General features: G+C 48.2%; 1 protein-coding gene and 1 long non-coding RNA gene across 2 annotated transcripts; both read right to left on the bottom strand.

Moving 5' to 3' along the window:
- Window positions 1-1,629: 1,629 nt before the first annotated feature.
- On the bottom strand, window positions 1,630-22,226 carry GCH1 (GTP cyclohydrolase 1). Its single transcript, XM_068192074.1, has 6 exons — window positions 21,884-22,226; window positions 11,130-11,239; window positions 8,943-8,998; window positions 5,961-5,992; window positions 4,966-5,050; window positions 1,630-3,937 (listed from the first exon to the last, which is right to left on the bottom strand). Exons 1-6 carry the CDS (start codon window positions 22,191-22,193, stop codon window positions 3,811-3,813), a joined length of 720 nt encoding a protein of 239 aa, XP_068048175.1. The 5' UTR covers window positions 22,194-22,226; the 3' UTR covers window positions 1,630-3,810.
- Window positions 15,988-21,841, bottom strand: LOC137475104 (uncharacterized). Its single transcript, XR_010999692.1, has 2 exons — window positions 20,590-21,841; window positions 15,988-16,386 (listed from the first exon to the last, which is right to left on the bottom strand). It is a non-coding gene; the product is annotated as an uncharacterized lncRNA (long non-coding RNA).
- Window positions 22,227-22,538: the final 312 nt, after the last annotated feature.

Here is a 22,538-nt window from a genome sequence, read left to right on the forward strand (position 1 = left end):
TGGAGGCTGCACGAAGCCTCTGGGATGATCCCAGCCCTTGCCTGCAGCCACTTGATTGCTGGAAGGCAGATTTTTGTCTAAAAAGAGCCTAATTTGGAGTCCAGAGCTGGAGGAGGTTGCCTGAACTGAAGCATCCTGGTGGGCTTGGCAGTGCTGGGATAACTGTTGGGCTTGGGGGCCAGGCAGGGCTCTCCCAAATTTAATGATTCCATGATAAAAACCTGCACCTAGAGGTGGAACACAGGTGGTGAGGGCCAAAGAACCCAGGACCTGGCTGGATTTGGCACAAGGATTTATGGACTGGTCACTCCACAGCACAGAGGCAGGAGGTGATGGGAGACACCCAAAATAACCAAAGTGAGAGAAAAAACCTCAAAGAACCTGCTCAGGTATTTTCCCGTGACAATATAAAATTGATAAGCAGCACATAGCACTGGAGAGCATCAGGAAAGGAATGGAGCACAGGATAAATCAGGTGGAATCCTGGGAAATCCTGGGGCAGGGCAGGGCTGGGAGGATGTTCCTTTATTTAACAGGTTTTGGTCCTTCTGTTTTAGCTTTTTGTTTCAGGTTTGGGGTTTTTTTTGAGTTCACTGTTTTTTGTTTTGGTTTGTTTGGTTTGGTTTTGACCTATAAAGCAAAATATTTGAAGCAAAATATTTTTTCATCCCAATGAAAACAGATTTTCCCATGATGGCAAAACCAGCGAGGCTCCTTCCCAATCCCACACCTTAAAAAAAAAAAAAAAAAAGGCAGGGATTAGATAATTTCTTGCAGAAGTGCCTGTTTTCCCAAACAGATCATTTCCCCCACAAGCAGCAGCTTTAATGCACAGCTGTGGGAAAGACAGAACTCAGCCTCACCACAAGGATGGGGCTTGCCAATGCTCCTTGGGGCTTCCCAGGAGCTTTCTTTCCAAACACTTCAGAGCATTTGGATAAAAAGGACAGAAAGGGCTGAGCAATGAGGCTTCATTCATCATCCCTTCTCCCTTCCTGACCACCACAGTGGACACAGAGCCCGTGGTCCCCCTTCCCTCTGCACTTGGGCTGCCCTGCTCCTCACGAGTCTGGGATCCATGCTTTTTTTTTTTTTTTTTTTCCCTGAATCCCAGCAATATCTGCTTCCTGGGAGGTTGGAGGACAGTAGGAATGGCTTTAAGCCAATCTACCCATCCTGCACCCCTTGGGGCAACCCAACCCAACCCTGGCTTCACCTTCGAGGTCCCTTGTCACGGGTGCTGATGGGATTTATTTGTTCAGGTGACTTGAGCAGGAACCAGGAATTTTCTCAGGCCAATGTGAGGCCTCCAGGACAGCTCAAGAAGGGCAGAAAAAGGCTGTGAAACCCCCCCAAGCTCAATGCCAGGAGCAGCCACTGCCACTCACCACCTGTCTCCAAGGAGCAGTAAGAAGAAGGTGACAACAAATCCTGGGGTTTTTTTGGCTTTTTTTTTGCTTCCCAGTCACCAGCTGGGGACTCACCTGTGGCTAACAGCACCACCCATCCCAGAGGAGCAGCCCAACACGTCATCCATGAGTGAAAAACCATCTCCACCTGGGCAGAGCGAGCTCTTGCCCTCTCCCTATGCAGTGCCATCACCTCCAGGTCTCCCAAGGATGCTCCCACTCCAAAGGATAACATTTTGCTTTAATGTTTCAGAGACAATGGACTGGTGAGCAGTACAACAGGGGCTGTACATCCTTTACATATTTACACACGGGGTGTAGTTAAAGCTCCTGTGTTTGAACAACGCTGACATTCCAAAAAACGCACTGAGATTTACAACAGCAAAAATGGGAACAAAATCCAAGGCCACGAGTAGAGAGAGGTATGTTTTGAGGATTACAGGTCACATGGAAATAAAACACAGTGGTGGTGCAACGTGGACTTTATCCTGAATAGAGATAAGTGGTTAAAACACAACTTTTTTGGTGCCTCAGGCCCAAGACAGTGTTTTACAGAGACTTAATTTCCAAACTAAAGCAAGGAAAGAGAAATAAGTGTACTGGTGTGTGCCCCTTTGGTCCTCAAAGTCGCCTTCCAGTTGAGCTAAAAAGAGAGGTTTACTGCCAACTTCAGGCAAGAAAGATTTAAGGCTTTTCAGCTGGATATTTGTAACATACTGAACTGAAAACTTTGTTTTCAGGAAAACAAATGCCATGGAGCTGGTGTGGCTTAGCAGTGTGCAGCACAGCTTGTTTACACCAGAGACAAACACTGGTACAGCACCCTAATCCTACAGAACCCAGGACAGAGGATGCTGTAAAAGATTTTTCCAATAATGCTGTGAAGGTCCTCAAAGTAAAATCCGTGTAATTAAACAGATGAGCTTGTTCTCCTTGGAAAAGCTCTTTAGGCCCAATCTGACCAGACATGATTTTCATTTTGTTTCCAGCTGGAGCAAGAGGGAGGAATGTTGGTGAGATGGAGCTGGCCAGAGCGGGAACTGCCCTTGAGGTTCGTGGACAGGACATCTTGGATTGATGTCCAGCAAAGCAGAGAGAGCCCTGGGAACCTGTGGGCATCCACCCCCCTGGCTGACATCTGTTTTGCAAGCTCGGTGTGAGGAGGGTGGTTTTCATTTGTGCCTCATCTTTTCCCAATTAAGAGTTACAAAACACCCATTAAAATGGTAACAAAGCAGAAGTTCAGCCAAGTCCAGCTGGACTGAAACTTTTTGTACCAATTCTGCCACTTAGAGAGGTTGCCACATACACAGGGGAAAAATGTGGTTCGATTCTTTCTGGTGGCCCTGGAAATGCTTTTCTCAGCTGCTCTTACGAAATGAGAGCTGCTGTCATTCCAGGTTACTCTGCCCTGAAATAACCCAACCTGTCGGCAGGGAGGGGAGGCACCATGTGCTGTGCTCAGGATTTCATGCTCACCTTTGGTCCAACATTGGAAATGGAAACCTTGGAATGCTTGCAAATCTTCATTTCCACATTATCAGACTAAGTTTAGCTTCTCGGTCTAACCCGTGGAAATCCAAGAAGGAAAGCTCAAGACATAAATATCATTAAAAACCTCTTTGGATACCTCAGTACCCCACAGACAGACTCTGCAGGGTTTTTTCCTCTCCTCTGTTAAAGTTTCCTTAAAAACAGTAAGAAACTGACAGTTCAAGTGGTCAGACATTCTGAGGCACAGAGAAAAAGGTGCATAAACCCCTTTGTACTGAGAGAGGGCTGTGCCCCAAATGATTCAGAAGTTAATTCCCTGCCTGTTAAGAGGATAGGGAAAATGGAGTTTACACATTTCTCAAACAAAACAAAATCAAAAAAATACACAGAAAAGGAAGGTTAATACTAGCAAGAATATAAAACACACCAGAGGTAACAATTCAGAGGTATAACACACATATCCAGGTACTGAAACAGCCACTGCAGGACTTGTAATAAAACATAGTCCAATAATTCAGGACAATCCCAATCCTACAAAGATCCACATCCTTTCAGGTGTTTCCTGTGCTGCTCCACATTTATTCTAATAAACACAACTATTTAATAAATATCCACTTCACTCCTGAGCCCCGCTTCTCTCCTGGCAGTTGGACATTCTGCGTTATGGATGGAAAAACATTTCCAAACTCCTGTTTGTGGCTTGTAACTCTGTGACATCAGCATCAGTGGAAATCCAGGAGGAGCCTTCCTCATCCCACCTTTCCCATTTGCCACCAGAAGCCTTTCACTGCACAAAGACTATGACAACAATTCACGACGATTTAGTTTAGAACTGGGACGTGGGAACAAGGACAGACAGTGACACGGGACAGAACAATGCAGAGTGCATCCAGAGGGTAACACAGTTTCAGCTCCTGATGAGCGTCAGGAATTCTTCACGGGTCTTTGGATCTTCCCGGAATACCCCCAGCATTGTGCTGGTTACTGTTTTACTGTTCATTTTCTGTACCCCACGCATTACCATGCACATATGCCTAGGAGAAACCAGAGGGGAGTCAGTGCATCAGGAACACTCCTGGGGAAGGGGAAATCCCACAGGGAGAGATGCTTCTTACATGGTCACATTCAATTCCACAAAACCTCCACCACCAGAAAGGGCATCAGCAGCACCTCAGCTGTGGAAGAGTCACATCCTCAGCCACTGAGCTCTGCCTTTTCTCCTCTGATCCCAGGAAAATCCCACCTTCCCAAGGTTCATTCTGGACACAGGACATGCCTGCTGCTGCTCCCAAGCTCTGCACTGCTCGAGGAGGCAGAAGGAGCACAGGGCATGGATCTGGTGCAGTGGGGCAGCTCCTCACTGCCACATCTCCACAGAGGATCAGGCAGTGCTCGCTTTAAATGGCTCCAGCACACCAGGATTATTAATTATTTTATTACTACTAGCAATATGTTATTATTAATAGAGTTGTTATTGTTGTTATTACTAATCCCTCTGCCTGATAACCAAGCATAGCACGCAGCTACCACAGCCAAAGGGGCAACATGCACCAGCCCTGCAGCGCAGGGATCCCACAGAGCCAAGATCCCACCCATGGAATACCTGGAATCCCACCCCTGGAACACCTGGGATCCCACAGAGCCAGGATCCCACCCCTGGAACACCTGGGATCCCACAGAGCTGGAATCCCACCCCTGGAACACCTGGGATCCCACAGAGCTGGAATCCCACCCCTGGAACACCTGGGATCCCACAGAGCTGGAATCCCACCCCTGGAACACCTGGGATCACACAGAGCTGGAATCCCACCCCTGGAACACCTGGGATCACACAGAGCTGGAATCCCACCCCTGGAACACCTGGGATCCCACAGAGCTGGAATCCCACCCCTGGAACACTTGGGATCCCACAGAGCTGGAATCCCACCCCTGGAACACCTGGGATCCCACAGAGCTGGAATCCCACCCCTGGAACACCTGGGATCACACCCCTGGAACTCCTGGATCCCACCCCTGGAACTCCTGGATCCCACCCCTGGAACTCCTGGATCCCATCACTCACGTAGCTTCCACGACGACGCCGACCCCGGCGGGCTGTAAGGCTTCTGTGATGGCGATTGCAATTTGTTTGGTAAGGCGTTCCTGGACTGAGGGAACAACAGGGAATTCAGACTCCCAGAATCCCAGACTGGTTTGGGTTGGAAGGGACATTAAGGCTCATCTCATTCCAAACCCCCCACCATGGGCAAGGACACCTTCCACTAGACCAGGCTGCTCCAAGCCCCATCCATCCTCTTTTCCATTTGTATCCTGGAACAGAACTTTTATTTTCTTGTTTATATTTGGAGCCATTTTGCATTCCATCTCCCCAGCCACAATTTGTTCTAACAGCTCCTCCATTTCCTATTTTGCAAGAGGATTTTCTTGCCTCTGCTCTGTTTCAGTTTTTAATGTGTTTGTTCCCAACGTTACTGCTGCACCATTTATTCCACACACCCAATTTCTCTTCTTAGGGAAAGGAAACAGAGATAAAAAATGAGCTTTGTCCTGCAAAGCTTTACTTCCTGCAGCTCTAGCAGCCTCTATTCTCCAGCCTGGTGGTCACTGAGACTTCTCTTGCCAGGACCAGACCAAATTTAACCACGGGACAAAGGCAGCAGGTTCAGCTCAGCCCAAGGCTGTGGACCTGCAGCTTCCTCTCCCTCCCGGGGGCAGGAGGCAGCTCTTGCTCCATTGCCTCAGACAAGGATTCCTGAAGGCATCTCTCCAAATCTCTGCAGGAGAGCTCATCCCCAGCAGCATCCAACTGGTTTAGTTATTCCTGGCAGCTCTACCTGGAGCACATTCATCCTTGGAATCAGTTCCAGCCTCCATTTAGTTTCCTAGGCAGAAGTTACCTTCACTGGGAATGCAGGGGCTAAAAATTATAACATAACCTCTTCAAGAAGCATTTTTCTCCCCTCTTAAACTCCACATCTCCAGTCCACCCCCAATCACCAGCCCCCTGCACTGACTAGGAGAGGAGTCCACAAAACAATCACCAAATTCCGTGTTTACCTTGCAATCTTCTACTGTATATTTCCACGATCCTAAAGGAGAAAGGAAAAAGACAATATTGCAGTTATTCCCAGCTGGCCACTGATCTTCACAATATATTCGATGCTGTCAAAAGAGACCCCTGTGCTGATCTGTGTAAATCCATGGCTGCCCAGCTATTCCTCACGGACTTCCCTTGGCACATCACTGTGTTGAGTGACAGGTTCCCCCCACCTGCAGCACCAGGGACTACTTTAGGGCAAACCAGCCACTTCTCCTCTGGTCTCCTTCTGCTGGTTTGGGATCCCTTGTGTTCCCATCCACCTACATCACACAGTTGTGGGGGAATTCATGTCCAAAGTCTCCCTGAACATTTCCCTGTGCTCCAGACTAGACCAAATGCTGCCTTAAGGTCAGCTCAGATAATGGATGCCCAGAATGCTGAAATTGAGCAAGAAGTGTTTGGGATTCTTGCATGTAACCACAGATTTAGCTGAGAACAATGTGACAGAATTGGTCTTATTTAAAACAGAATCTCTCCACCCACCCATATCTCATGCCATCCTTCACATTTCAGTGCAGGGATCACCTTAATGGTCCCCTCCAATACAACTTCAAATTTAAGCCATCGGTGGGCAGTGGAAGTGACACTTAATGACAGCTCTAGAATCCACACACGTAAGAAAATCCATATAATTGCTCTGTAACTCCAGGGGTTGTTTATGCCAACCTCAAATTCTTAATTACACTTCAAGTGGCCACAAAAAGGAGTTGCTATAGCAAGCTTTGATACCTGTCTGGTCACACCAGACAAAAGCCAGACGCTGGCTGGCAGCCTCAAGCATCACTTACAAGAATCATCCCTGACAATGAGACTCTCCTGCTGTTTTTGAGAGAGAATTAAATGCACAAACTCCCCTCCAGCAATGAAATGGTTGTGTTACAGCATAAAACAAAACAGCACAATATTTAGATTAACTATATGGGTAGGAAACATGCTCAGATACTGCACAGAAGGAGTCCTAAAAAGGTGTTTATGTAAAAACAGTTGTTTGAAAGAGCATTTTCAAGCCTGAACTTAAAACCCAGAGAAAGATGTTTGTTTACTGAATACAGGTCATCCACAACTACAGAAACTCACCACATAAGACTAATCCTATTATGAAAGATTAGGCCTAGAGCACCAACAGCCTCACAAATCTTTGCTTGAACACTGGTTGCATTATATAGGGCACGAAAGGGAGGCACGATTTGGCCCCCCAACCTCTTCATGGCAAGCACTCAAAAGTGAGAACATTTTGTTATACAAGAATCTAATCTTTTCATTACTGCAGTATATGGGAGTTTCACCCTCACTTTAGAAAGAGGCAAGATTTAGCCTTTGAGCACAGGGCAGGAAGCCTTGCACATATTGATGCAGGTTGCCATTCTGAGGATAAACAGTAGGAAAAGTGTATCTTTCCAGCACCATGTTGCCACTTGCATTTAAAAAATAGAAATTCCATGAAAAACATTTTCAGCTCCTTTTTACAGCTGCAGTCAAGAGAGAAATAGAGACCAGAGCAAGCATAAACCAGGGGATGCACATTCCAAATGTGATCCTTGATCCTGCATTGGAGCCCTGCGGAAATGAAACCACGTGCTAAGGACAGTCTCCTCAGGAAGGATGGATTCTCTTCAGAAACCCAGCTCCAGAAACCACCAACAACAAACCCCCCAGCCCTGCACCACTTGAAGACCCACCCAAAACCCAACGCAAGCCGTGGGATGCCACACACATCCCCAGGCATGAGCAGCTAACAGCAGATGAAGACTTTTGCCCGGCAGCTGCAGTCCTGACGGCTCAGAACCCCAGCCTACAATTCCAGCAGCTCCTACAGCCACAAAAAAAAAACCATGCAGGAGAAAATCTACACACTGAACCCTTTCCAAGCCTTTTAATCAGAGCAAAGCCCGCTCCTAAAAGCACTGCTGGGGGTAGGGAGATGCCTCCCTGCAGTATGAGGTTACACAGCAGAGATGTGACCTCCAAGGATCCTTCCACTTCCAAACCCAACCCCCTGTTGCGCAAGCAGAGCACAGAACAGATCTGGCTCACTTTAGGGCATTTTGCTGTCATATCCTACACATTTCTTACCTGCTAAGAAAACCCAGCAGGCAGGCAGATTTGCAGGGCTAATTTCTCATTAGTGTTACTGGAACTACAGCAGGATTAACAGACCCATCAGGGAAAGCAAGACCTATGGTGGTCTTTCTGAGCTTCAGCCAAATTTTTAGGTTTGTTTCTCAAAAAGGAACCCTTCCACTCTGATCCCAAATAATCTGCTTATTGAAGGGATTTACCATCCTCTTCCTCATCAGCAGGAGAAAATGTCACTTAATAACTAAGAGTCAGTGCTTAGGAAAAAAGCTATTTTACATAATAAATGGATTTCTCAAGTGTATCACAACTGCTTTGTTTCTTAGGCTGAACTTTATCTATAAAATCTACCCCACAGCATTCTCAGCAAGTTTTCAGTGAAAGAAAGAAATGCCAATTTTTTCTGAAGACTCAGCTAAGAGATGAAAGCTTTAGATTGAATTTATATCCATAAAATGTGTTCATTTACAGTTTGGAAGAGTTCAGATTTTTGTTCTTATTAGTCAATTTACACCCAAGTGGTAAAGAGCTGGAAATTCTCACTGGTTTTTGTGGCCTGCCTTAGAACAGAATAAAATTCTCTTGTTCTTTGCCTCAGAGCTCCCTGCAGACCCCGGTGCTCTGGGGGAACCTACAAAAGCATTAGGGCTCTGCTGCAGCCACTGGTGAGAATTAACACACAGCTCCAAGACTCATCTGTCCTCTCCACACAAACAAAACAATGCTGAGGATTGGTCTAAATCCAAATCCAGGACACAAAGCGGGCTGAGCCTTAGAGGGAGAGGAGATGAAAAAGATTAGCACAGCTAGCACAGCCTGGAATCCTTTTTACAAATTAGCATCACTTTCATTAGAACACTTACCTAGCAAGCTTGCTGAGGCCAAGCACTTGTTTGTTGGGGAGATAACCAATGTGTACCTAGACAGGGGAGAACAACCATTAACAGCAGCAAAGCCACCCTTCCAAGGGCATGTGAAACTCATGCACAGGCAATGAGATGTGCACTTGCCCCAGAATTAACTCTGGGACAGCCCAGAAGTCTCGGCATGTGGGAGGAACATGGCACCATGCAAGCCTGGGGAATTGTGGAGCTGAGGCTGTGAATATCTCATGAGGTCCTGGTGAAGAACAGGTGAGTTTTTCTGAGGGGGAGAAAAGTCACAGCTCTTCAAGAGTCAAGGCTCATGTTCCAAGTCTCAGGAATGCTACAGAACACTGCTGCATTGGGGTACAAAGGCAGTCTATTACTCAGCACAGCACTATTTGTCTAAAATAAACACGCTTTTCTTTCAAGACCTTAAATGGATTTAGGGAGCGGAAGGAAGAGGAACTGTGTTTCACTTCCAGTGAAAGTTCTGGTGGCAAGGAGTACTTTGCTACCAAAAATCAGGCTGCACTTCCTGATTTGATTATTTTCCTTGTTTTAGTATCATAGATCACTGGTGATTAACTCAGCTTCCATCCTGCTCAAATGTGGATTTGCTGAACATGTACTTGAACTAAATTGGAAGAAGTTCAGCAGAAAAGTGCTCAGATATGAAGGGAAGGACATTTAGCTCCTTGTTTTTAGAAATCACTGAATCCCAGCGGGTTTACAGTTATAACAGATTATAAACCAGTCCTTGTGCCACTAGAGACTTGGAAAATTAGCCAAGATGCAGCAGGGGAGTGTCAGTGGGGGATTCTGGCTTTGCCTGGAGGCCCCATCTCAGAATCCTGTGCTGCTGTACCTGCAGTAGAGGTACCACAGTGCACCTGATTACCTGGCTAACTTGCTCATTCCTACCCCTTCTGTTAGGCAATCAACCCACTGACACCTGAAAAGACATGAAACATTTCAGACAAAGTGAGAGACACAACTTAGAAATAAGCTTTGAATCCTGTTCCCCATATTTTTGCAGATTTCTTGATTTCCTTTAAGATAGAACTGCAAGCGCAAGACCTACAGGTCAGTGTTTGCAGCCTGTTTGGTGCACCCAGCAGGGCAATGGTTAATCTGAATATTTAGAGCCATACCAAGTAGTTTTGTAGGATGAGTTGGTGTTTGTGAGGAGATTTCTCCAAACCACACTAGAGACTGGATGTAAAAAAATTGCACACATTGCCACAGGAGTAATGGGGACAATGTACACAGTACACGCAACCAAGAGTAACAGGCACAACAGAAAGCTTGCACAGAAAAAGGAGTTACCCTGTTCTCCAGTATAAAACACTAACAGCAAGAAAAGAAAGCAGACCAACCTGAATTGACTCAACTAAATAAACAGCTGTTTTCTGCTCATGTATTTTATTATTGGGAGACAATTTGCTTGGAACATATGCGGCACTGCTTGAATTTTATAGACAACACAAGCCCGTGCTGCTCCTGGACCTGTGAGCACTTTGTGGTAACAGATGGCTCAAGCTAAGCTCCATCCTGTGCTGAGATGTGCAGCTCCCACTCAGAACTCTTCATCACCTCTACAGTGGTTAACTGGAGAAATTTTATTTTCTTAAAGTTGTTGGCACTACAATCCCAACACCCTCTGAAGCACCAGCCCCTTTCACGGGACTCCCCAGTTAAGCATAGCCAGTTTTGGCCACCCTCTCCCTGACCCGGCTACATAATTAAGGCAGGGCTGCTAATGAGTTTGTTCCACTCACAGGGGGTTTCAGAGAGATGAATGTGCTCTGGATAGCTCTGAGCCAGGAGCTAAATCCATGACAGAGCCAGTGTGCAGGGTGAGCTGGTTTAATATCGAGATGTCTGCCCTCAAGGCTTGCTGTTGCTTCATGGAGAAGAGCTTTGATATGAAATGTCAGAAACCATTAGATTACTTAGACTAGGAAAGGTTGAGCATTATATTTCAGGAGCTTAAATTCAAATAAAACCTCACATTAAGGAGGCCTTCCTTATTTGTATTCTGAAGATTAAACTTCTAGAACTGTGGCCGTGAGCAGCAAGTACTTACAGCCTTAAAAGCTTTGTAGCTACAGCTACAAAGTCTTTTACATGTACTTAAGGTCTTTTATTGTGCATTCCCACATTTGTTCTGCGAGGGAGAGTTACCTTTCCAACAAATGGAACGAGGTGGTGCTCACACAATGAGAACATGTCTATGTCCTTCACAATTACCATCTCATCATGGTCTTCGTCAAAGATGGCGTCGTTCAGGACATCTGAAATCAAACATTTGCATTAAAAATAAACCCAAAAAGCACAGCGGGCTCTTCCAGCCAGGGCCTGAGAAAGCTTGTAGCAAGGACAGAACGCTCTCAGGGTTATAGATTTTAGGGTTAAGGTCTGGGAGGGAAGTGAGGAGTAACATCACAAGGACGTTTCGGTTTGCGTACGATCCCGCGTTTGCCCCAGCATCACACTGCCTACGTGCTGCACCAGAAGTCAGCCTGGAGTGTTTTATTTAATTAATAAATTAGAACAGGGTTAGAACAGGTCTGGTCTCTGCAGAATTACTGACGTCTCAAGAGCAATTAACAGCTGACAAAGAGAGCACCCTGGGCCTCCATCAGTGCTTCCCCAAGCAAAGCCAGCCTGAGGTCAGGGAAAACCTGAGCCATCACAGTGGTTGGCTGTCCCTCCAAACACTTTAACACCAGCATTACTGTCTCCAAGAAGGCTTTGCATGCAAATTTCATCCTGCAGCACACCGGGCAGCAGCTCTTTAGATACACACAGAAGTCAGATGCACATGTGGGGAGAGATTTGCTGTCCTGATCTGAAACGGGCAGGCACATCCACACTCCAGCCTAATTCTGCACCTCAGAGTTAGCAGAAAAATGAGGTGCAGAAACCCCCACAGAGACAGAAGGGAGAAGAGACAGCTCAGTAAGAAATGGAATATGGCACCTGGCTAATCTCAGAGCTCAGCAGAATGGATCCTCAGTTGATTTTCCCCTTTCAGCAATCCCTTGACAAATCCCCAAACAACTCTGGCACATCAGTCTCCATAAAGATTGCAGGCACCTGAATCATGCTCAGAGATCTTAAAAGTAGAATAGTCCCAAGTCAAGAAACCAAGTCTTTTGAAGAACAAGAGAGAAAAGTTGTGTATGAAGGAGAAACTTGCAGGAGAGAACCAGCTGTGCAGATGGGCTGATAACAGGAACAAGAACTCTGCAAACAAGTTCAGCTGGAAGCCACACTGGCTCCTTGGAGCTACTTCCAGGAAAGCAGCGTCCCACACAGCACAGCCAGACCAGGGCACTCGGGGACTGCCCTGCATGCACCTTGGAGCACCTGCAGGGGTGGTGACACAAGTCCAGCGGTGGTGGTGACACAAGTCCAGCGGTGGTGTCTGCTCTGCTTGCCGTGGTGCCTTCCCCTGACGTGCACATCCAGCTAATGGCCACCATCTGCTGTCGATAAGGGATCATCATCACGGAGCATTTTAATTTCCTGCCTGCTATCAGCACTGCACAGGTAACCCTGGAAACTGCGCGCAAGACGTTCCGCCTGCGACGCGGGCTCTTTCCTGAGAAGGGCTGGCAACCTGCTAAGGCAGCCAGGATGAATCCCAGAAGGGTTTGGATTGGGTCAGAGAGCATGAAAAAGGCCAGGGAACAACTCTGTGAAGGCACATGATTGTCTTCTTCGAATTTCTGGGTCTGGCTTACACCAAGCACTGCTGGAGAGGGTTTTGATTGCATGGGCAGCATCATGCAGTTGTGTAATTATGAATTCAGCCAGGCAAAGGGAGAACCCAAAAGGGAGGATCTGAACAGGCTCACGGGAGAGGGAAGGGGAGGCAGAGCAGCTGTCTGGGTTCTGAGCTCCCTCCTGCAGCACTCTGCAGCCGTGCCATTTCCACAGCAGAAAGGCAAACAGTGGTTACACAAAACCTGCTGTCGTGGCCAGAGTTATTAAAACAAAATCCAAACAGATCCACGAAGCATCTCCAGAGTGACTGCTGCTGTTATTAGACCCCCAGCTCAGCTCACACCAGCCTCACCAGGAGCATATCAGAGCCTGATGTCAGATATGGATTTACGTCAGCGCACGAGCAAAGCAGATTGTCCAGAACAGCCAGAAATGGCCAAATTCTCATTAAGAGTCCTGGTGTGTGACACAGAGCTGGGCCAGAGCTACAACAGAAGGTACTTCACTCATGAAGCCTCATATCCATGAGCATATAGATGCAAATACATACTAATTAACATACAAAGTATATTTTAGTAGATCCTTACAAACTTTCTCTCACAGCTGCGTTGTATCATGGAGACAGCTCAGCCAAAGAGAAGTTTTAGTGACCTCAGAAGTACCACACAGGCAACTCCAGGATCAAAAGGCATCCTGCAACCTTCTCATGGCCACAGCAATCAAGCAGGAACACAAAGGGCATCTACCCTTCTTGCACATCTCCTCTTTATGTCACAGCCCAGTCTCAGCAGTGTGGGCAATGCCCCTGCACAACCAGGGGAGTTTTAGAGGTAAGAAAACAGATCTGCACCTCAAGAATGCAGCCACAGAGCTGTGAGGTGCTTCACACTTCTTATTTATAGCGGTCTTGCCATTTTTGCACCTTTCATTTATTTAGTATTAGCAGCAAGTTGCAGCCAGGTCACAGAGAACACCTGCAGCTGCGCCTGCAGCAAGATGCGCTGATTTTGTCAGCACCAGCTACTCCTTGAGAAGAAGGGCCCACAAAGGAAGAAACCAGCTCAGTGTTAGGCCCTCCAAAAACTCCTCCACAAGTGCCAGGTGATACAAGGACACAAAGGTAAAACCAAGTGTGAGGCTGAAGGCCACCACCTGAGTAAATGTCCACGGTCTCGAGTGGCCATTCACCCCTACTCTGCTCCAGTCCCTCCTGCTCACACTTCACAAGTCTCTCTTCCAGAAAATGAGCACAGCTTGAAGCCTGCCCATCCCTACACCTGCCCCTTTGGAGCCCAAGCCCCGTGTTGACAAAAGCAGAGTGAGCAGAGCATCTTTTCACAGCTGCTTCTACCTGTGTCCCACTGCAGCAGTTGTTTGCAGTAATTACACAGGAGACACTTCTCTGGCAGAGACCCAAACACCTTGTGCAGGGAGGCAACACCATTTGATCTAAATTTGTCAGGGCTTTTTAGAGGTTTTTTGAATTTTTTCTATTTTTTGCCATTTGCAATAGCATCAAACAGGGCTTGTAAAATCTCAGCCTGCGTGTTGCAGCACATGTTCTGGAAAATTTAACAGAGCTGAAAGAGTAGAAGGGGAAACAGCCTCAGACTAACCAGGCCAGAAGCAAAGCTGGGGACCAATTTTTGCCCCTTTTCCCATTCTTTCACTCTACCTACCAGACCATGCTGCCTGCTTCACTAGTTTGATTTCATGGTTTGTACGGTCAGGGTGCTCTCTGAATTATTCCAGCTGACTTTTCCTTCAGCCAAAAGTTCAGTTCCTGGTGCAAAAACTTCAGTGGGCTGTTGAAACTAAACAGTCACCTGTGCTGCAAGTTAACTCCTGAAACAGAGCAGAATTAATTTGCCCTTTATCTTCAAAAAGAGTTGATAAAATGAAAAATCAGAACTGGATGAAGACAGAATGAGAAAGACCTTTCAGGATTATGCGTCAGAGCTCAGCAAAGATACCTGTTGCTATAGAAACTATTTGCATGGCTTTAATGTGACACAGGAAAGCAAAAGCACCTCTGGCAACCAGAGAAGGCAGAGCCCACCCAGAATAGGCTCAGGAGGTGAAGGGGATGAAGGATGGCAGCACTGCAGCAGCCTCACAGCACTCCAGAGCTGCCTTTTTCACTGTGCCTGGGAGTGAAGTGATGCAGGCTGCTCTCCCCAGGAGTTTAAGCACTTCCCCGTGGTGTTAAGTTGCCTCACAGCTCCAATTTAAGTGCAGGTTGCTCAGTGCCAGCAGGATCAAGGCAGCCACGGGAACTCCCTGACACTGCTGCTGGAGCTCATCCATCCTGGCAGAGACAAAAGGCACAAGGTTCTCCTGGCACCCATTTCACAGTGGGCTGTCCCCACTGTCCCTTGCTCTCCACGGTGACCCCCAGGTGCAGGGCAGGAATAGGCTCAGGCCAAGGCAGGATGACATCCAGTGGGACAAGCCACACCTCACTAACTCCCACCAGCTGGAACAAACTGAAGCACTGGCTGAGCTCAGACACCTCCAGAACACAGAGTTACACCCAAAGCACTGGCAGGGACCTCGCGTGAGCCAGGAGCAGGTCATGGTTTGGAGGGTGCTCCAGAAGAGCAGAGCCATGAGCCAGCCAAGGCTAACTGGTCTTTAAGGCAGAACCACCTGGGGCATGCTGGCAGATATTTCTGATTGCCTTTCTCAGAGCTCCTCCCCAGCTGAGGACAGATGTAACTGGCAGCAGGAGACAAGTTAACAGCTGAATGTGTGGCAGGGGAACCAGCAGACTGCAGGGTCAGGATGAAATCTGGAAGGAAACTGCTGTAAAAACCTCTCAGCTACTGCTGGGTAAGCAGTAAAATGTAAAGTCAAACCTGACTTCGTTTTTCATTATTCATGTGATGACATTACAGGTAACTGTAGTTAGGGAAAAGATTCCAGACAAGCAACAAGAAAATTATTGCAGCCTTTGAGCATGAAAAAGGCACCAGGAATTTATTATGCATACAGAGACCCAGGCTATAAAAACATTAAGGTAAAGGGCTTGTACTGCTGCAGAAAGTTAATGACTTCAGGTTGCTAAGAAAGGGGAGGCTCTGGGTATGTCATTTGCTTCAAGAAGTCTTGAAGAGCTCTAGAAAGAGGCACAGCCTGAGATGCCACATGACTGCTTGAATAGAGTTCAGAAGATGCTGCGAAATGAACACTTGTGATAACGCACCTTCCTAGCAGGAACCAGGAGGAACCTTAGACACAAAAGAATTTACAACTTTCTGGCTACTGTTTCAGATTTCATCACCAAAACTCTAGAAACAGACACTCAGCCTCAGACAGGAGCATTTGCTTCAGAAGCAAAGCTGAATCCCTCAGTTACCAGAAGGGAGGTGAACCAGACGTGTGACTCAAGGGACATTTCATAGAAGCAAAGATAAAGGAGCAGCATTATTGCTGTTCAGCTAATTCTGGCCGTGACTTGTACAGATTTGTTTATTTTCCTGTGAGATACCCTCCATGTTGCAGTGAGACTGGAGTCTATTCATAACAGATCAGCCACTGCAGACAGATGAAGCCAAGATTAGGTTCTAGAAGTTGTCCTCTGCCAGGAGGTTTATTAATATGAGGGCAAGCAGCGTTATGGAGATGCTCATTAAAATGCATCAGGACTTCAATAACCATTTCAATGTCCCATGTCACAGAAGGTGCTCATCCACACTTCTTTCTGAAACTGAAACAAAGGAAAAATCAAAGACAAAACACTTTGGAAGAGCAACATTGTTGTGGAACATAAAAGATCAGAAGCCTGCAACAGTTCAGATCCAAGAGGTTACAATATCTAATGAATTCCTGACAAAACCCATCTGAGCTTAGTGTTACTTGAGCATTAACCGGAAGGTGAAATGATCCAGGAAAGTCCCAGCTCCCAGAAATTTCACTGTATTTAGTGTGTGTTCCAGCATGGTGGGCTTCCCTTATGTGGGGGCAGAGGTTGAAGAAACCCCAAAAAACCTCTCTCTGAACAGCCCTGTATTTCCCACCCTCTGGTTTACCAGAAACAAGCCCTGGCTGGAGCACAGCAATGCTGAGGTTTCAGCTGTTAAGGGATCACGGTGCTGCATCCATGTCCTCATGGATGAGCCAGCAGCACCTCGATTCCAGGAAAGCACAGCACCTCCCCAGCTCCTTGCAAAGGGCAGTGCTGCTGATCAAACAGCCTTGTTTGCTTAAGGCACTGTGTGTTTTGACACAGCAATGCTTAGCACCTCAGCACAGCAAACCCAGCAGGCTGGAAAAATTTAGGCGCTTACACCATTGTTGTCCTCTATCAAAACATCAAATCCACACAGACTGGAAGAAAAGACTATTAAGGTTGAATTTTTTCACCCCTCAGTGTAGGAAAAGCATATAAACTAATGAGTGAGGAAATGACCCAGCTAGTTTTTTGCTTTGAAGTAAAAGCTGCCCAGCAGAGTCACTTGTCTTGCAGGCAGATAACACACACAGCCTTTCAAACCAGAGACGTCCAGGAAGCAAAGTTATCCCCTCTCAGTATTTCTGATTTTCATTTCCCTGTTAAACACACTGAGAGGGCAGGTGAACCTGCCAACGTGCCTGAGAGCTGCCATGCTCACACGAACAAAGGCTGGGAGACTTCCCTGGCAGCAGCTCCCACCATCACCAGCAAGCCCAGTTTGGTGAGCAAGTTTTGCTTTGAGGGTTCGTGGCTGATGAGGACAACTTAACTTCCTCCTGCAGATGCAGGCAGCTCGTCCAACCCTGTGCCTAATGTTTCCTGCAGGATTACACAACCCAAACCAACTCATTTGTGATTCCCCTCTCAAAGGCAGAATCATTGACGCTCTTTCTGTAACTTACCAACTGCTTGGGTCTGAAACCTTCAGCTTCAGTTGAGAGTTAGTCTGCAGCCTTGTATTTCCATTTATTCACTCATTTACTGCCTTTGCACACACTTGTGCTTTGTAGTATTTATTACTGGACCCTCAGACAGCACGTCTGAGCACGCCATGAAGCCTTTAGTAAAAGGAGGGACAAGGTTTCACCTCTGTGTGGCAGGTAGCTGCCTGAACCAGCTCTCAAAAAGTTAAAGGCAACTGGCTCTCACAGACCTGCTGTTAGCCCTGAGCAGCCAAGGGAGCTATTCTGAAATACAATTTACACCCAGAAATGGGAATCTGATAGATCTGACCCTGGAAAAGAGCCCGTGTTCTTGGATGCTGGCACAGAAGCACTGCATGAAATTGGGAGTTACTTTTTTTGGTGACTTTCCTACTCTGCCATCCTTACCAACACATTGAGAGGTTTCTATTGCAGCAGCTGCCAGTCTACACCAGTGCTCAAGTGTCTGCACTGAGCTGTCAGGATTTTTAATCTGGTCCCCAGGTGGATTTTATTTGAAATCACTAGAGGCATTCTTGCCAAGTGTGATGACTGGTACTACAGAAGTGGGAACGGCACATTTGAATACATCCTGTCAATGACAGAGGTTGAGGCCTTTAGTAAAGCAAGGATTAATAAGTGACAATCTGGAATTAAAAGAAAGATACAGATATTTAACAAGCAAACTCTACTAATGGCCCTGACACACAACACTGAGCAGCTGCAGAACACAGATAACAGAGATGAATAGAGGGTAAGGCAGGAACAGTCACTCTGCACTGCTGAAAACAAGGGAGGAAATACACAGAGTAGAAGCTGGAAAGCAGAATCAGCTTCTCTGCTGCTCACAAATCTGAATGGAGAGACAGGATTTAGGTGTTGTCTTCCCTACAATACTATGAAGTTAAGCTATGGGAAATATAAACATACAAATACAAACAGGTGTCATGGAAGCAAAGTGGCAACACCCAGCACAGGAGATCAGATGGCAGCACACTGAGACATGCTCCAAGGGTATTATGTTCTCAGACACACAGAAACCAAAAAGCTCATGGAATGGTTTGGGCTGGAAGGGATCCTCAAAGTCCATCTAGTCCAACCCCCTGCAATAACAGCGAGGGAGGTGAAAGTCAAGCACACCAAACACAGACCTGGCAGTGCACAGCAACTTTATACTCTCCAGGAGGAAACAGAGCTGGGGAGAGGCTGGAGCACCAGGAGAGGCTGAGGGAGCTGGGGAGAGGCTGGAGCCCCAGGAGAGGCTGAGGGAGCTGGAAGGGGCTCAGCCTGGAGAAAAGGAGGCTCAGGGGAAACCTTGTGGCTCTGCACAGCTCCTGACAGGAGGGGACAGCCGGGGGGGGTCGGGCTCTGCTCCAGGGAACTGGGACAGGAGGAGAGAGAACGGCCACAAGTTGTGCCAAAGGAAGTTTAGATTAGATATTAGGGAAAATTTCTTCACTGAAGGGGTGATCAGGCATTGGCACAGGCTGCTCAGAGCAAGGGTGGAGCCCCCTTCCCTGGAGGGATTTAAAAGCCACGTGGATGTGGCACTTGGGGACAGGGGTCAGTGCTGGCCTTGCCAGTGCTGGGGGAATGGTTGGACTCGATCTTAGAGGTCTTCTCCAACCTAAACAATTCTACAATTAGGTGTATATCCATCGCATCTTCCTTTGTGTTCCTTTATGGAAAATGAGAACTCCATCAGACATTAATTGCTTTCCCCCTGCCTCCCCAGGGCAGGTGCTGCAGCAGACGAGGTCACAGGCTGATTTTAAAGCCTGTCCCTGTTCTGACATTCACTGCCCTGGTTCACCTGTGTCACTCCCTCCTGGCTGTACACTCTGGCAGCACCTCCACGCCCTGGCAGGGTCTGTGAGCTCAGCAGGGACCCGTGTCAGCACACTTTGCCTCTGGCCATGTGGCTGTACAACCACCAGCACCACCGAGCTTTTACCTGAGGAACCTTTCTTGGGAAGATGGAACTTGCAGCTGTTGTAAGAGCCCCTCATCTTCTGCCTGTTGCAGGGATAAAATGGAAACACTCCTCAAAACACACCCTGCAAATCACTGCTTTAACCTCTGCCTACCCAGACAGCTCCACAGAGGGATCTGAGTAAGATGCAAAAAAAAGCCTGAGAAACCAAGAGTTCAGGGCTGCTTCTTGTCAGGTTTTTGGGGAGGGTTTGGGCTTGTTTTGGTTCATTTTCCTTTCCACAAGCCACTTGCTGGTCCAGTTCACAGCCTGGCCAGGCAGAGAGCTGGATTAGTATAACCAAGGGAGCAGCACAGGATGCTGCAGCAGAGACAGCAGCAGTCCCAAAGCTACTCTTGTGCCCAAATATTCTGTAGCTGTTGGCTCTAGGGTTCATCAGGTATTGAAAACTCTGTAAGACGTATTTACTCATATTGACTCTCCTAACAAACTCTTCATCCACCACTTGCTTTGCTGTCTGCTGTGGGCTTGTCCTTCAGCTGCAGCTCTCCCTTCTGTTTGGCTGGGAAGAGTGAGAAATGTGGAAGCTGAGCATCCTGCAAGTGGTGAGTAGCTGGAAAGTAAAAGGATTCCCCACCTGACACAGGAAGCAATGTTAGTGTCACAGCTTCACATGATTTCCTAAAAAGAAAGAAGCAGTCCAGGAGCAGAGCACGAGCAGAGACATTTTCTATCCTTGGGTATAATACAGCTCTCTCCCGTGGATAATCAGAGAAGGGGAGTATCAGAACTACTCTGCTTAATTCAATGAATGTGAGAGATTAGAAGACCCCAGAGATCCCAGAGAACCCACCCAGGAGCAGAAAAAAGGTTTTAAAATAACGTGTGCATACAAAACTGGCAGTGAGATAAGAGAGGACTTAAGAAGGGCAGCGACCTCATCCAGGTTCAGCACAGAAATTCGTGCTCAAATTATCACTGACAACACTCCTTCTGCTAGAGCCTGGCCGGGTGACTGAGAGACCTCCCGTGTTTTACACAGCAGTAAAATGAGGAAAGGTAATCCCAGCAAACAAAAGATGATACCTGAAGAAACCTCACGTCGAACACACCGTGCAGCAGGACTAAGAGAGGAGCAAGGATGGCCACTGCAGCCCAGCCTGTTCCCAGATGTGAACCAAAAACCTGGCTTGATCTGAAAGGCAAAACAACTTCCAAGGCAGTAATGCTGTTCCTGGGACACAACAGTGGCACAAGAGTTTAAGCTGGCCATGAGTAAGTGAATGCTGGAAGTTGTAGAAATCTGATTTCGAAAGAGCCAACAGCCAAGAAATAAAAAAGAAACTAAACACAAAACCCAGTCTTCAAGTTGAAGCACAATGCACTTAGAAAAGGACTCTGATGTGCCAGCAGGAGCTTCTTGACTCCCTGATGCCATCAATCAGCACAGCTCAGCCTTTGCTTTCGGCTACAACATCCTGATGCAGCTCTGGGGCAGGCTCAGCACTCCAGTGCTGCATTCCAGAGAGCGGAGCAGGAGCAGCTCCTTCCTCAGCCACACTCAGAGACCCGTGCTGACTCTGCTTGCATCCCTCACTGACAGGAACTCGCCTTTTACTGTAAGAAGGAGCAGAAAGGGGAATTCCCGAGCTCTCCAGGCTCTTTTTAACTGTTTGTACTGGGTCCAGACCTTAGTCAAGAGGCTGAGAAGAGGAAGAGTGTTGTAAAAAAACCAAATTTTCCAGTATTTACCCTGCATTGGAGCTATGAGTTGTTGATGAGAACATATCCCAGCCAGTTCCTTTCCTCACACCCTCACCCAGCAAGCAGAGACATTCAGCTGGGGCAGGGATGGGAACCTGGGATTCCTCTCCACACCTGCATGGGAAGGGATCTCCCTGTCCTCTTCCTTTCTCCTTACCTCTCTTCCTCAAGTTTCATTCCCACCTTTGAAAAACCTCACTTGATGAAAGCATCGGCAGAACAGGACTTTTCCTGAGAAAATTCAACCCCCTTCTGTCTGCTGATCGAAACAAATGTTCCCACCCTGTCTGAACGCAGCCTCGCTCGGCCGGGGAGGGAGGAAGGAGGGAACCCACAAGTTCCTATGCCAGGGCTGGAAAAGTTCCCATCAGAAGAGAGAAAGCAAAAGCACTTGCTCTGCTTACCCAAGCGAGAGGTTTAGGACAGAATGGAAACTTTACCTCAGAGTTTAATAAAAAAAAAAAAAAAAAAAAAAAAAACAACGAGATATTTGTGGGGGGAGGGAGGGGACAGCGAGACCTACAGGTATAACATGGGAGCACCAGCTGGGCGATGCGGTGACAGGGCAACGACGTTTTAAGAAATTCATTAATTGAAACTCCATCCCCGCAGCCCCGGCAGCGCTCCCTACCCGCGATGGTCTCCTGGTAGCCCTTGGTGAAGAACTGCATGGCGGTGGCCGCTCTCCAGGGCGTCTTGAGCAGCCCCTGTCTCTGCGGGTCCTCGCCCAGCGCCCGCAGGATGGAGGTGTAGGCGGCGGCCAGGCTGGGCAGGCTCAGCTCGTTGTCCTCCTCGCTGCGGGGCCGCTCTCCCCGCCACCCTTCCCCGCCGCCGCCGCCGCCGCTGCCCGGGGGGACGCGCGGCTTCTCCGCGGCCGCGGGCGGGGAGGGCGGCGGCCGCTCCTGCCGCGCGTACCCGTTCCAGCCCCGCGCCGCCTCCATGGGCCGCGCTGGGAGCGGGGCCGTGCGGGCAGCCCGAGCCGTGCCCGAGCCGTGCCCGAGCTCCGCAGCCCCCGGGCCGTCCCTGCCCGGCCCGAGCCGTCCCGGCCGCCGCCGCCGCTTTTATCCCGCCCGCGCCGCCCCCACTGGCCGCCGCCCATGGCCGCGATGGCACCGCCGCTGCCGTGCGCTCGGCGGGAGGGGGCCGGCGGTGCCCGGGGTGGGGGCTCGGTACAGGGGGGCATCCCCCGGGCGGAGACCTGGGTGGGGATGGCGGAGATGCGAGGGGACCCCCGGGCGGAGGTGCGCGCTGGGGGTGGAGGGGGTACCCCGGGCTGGGGGGATCCG

The sequence above is a fragment of the Anomalospiza imberbis genome, chromosome 6, assembly GCF_031753505.1.
Source record: "Anomalospiza imberbis isolate Cuckoo-Finch-1a 21T00152 chromosome 6, ASM3175350v1, whole genome shotgun sequence".
Taxonomy (NCBI): domain Eukaryota; kingdom Metazoa; phylum Chordata; class Aves; order Passeriformes; family Viduidae; genus Anomalospiza; species Anomalospiza imberbis.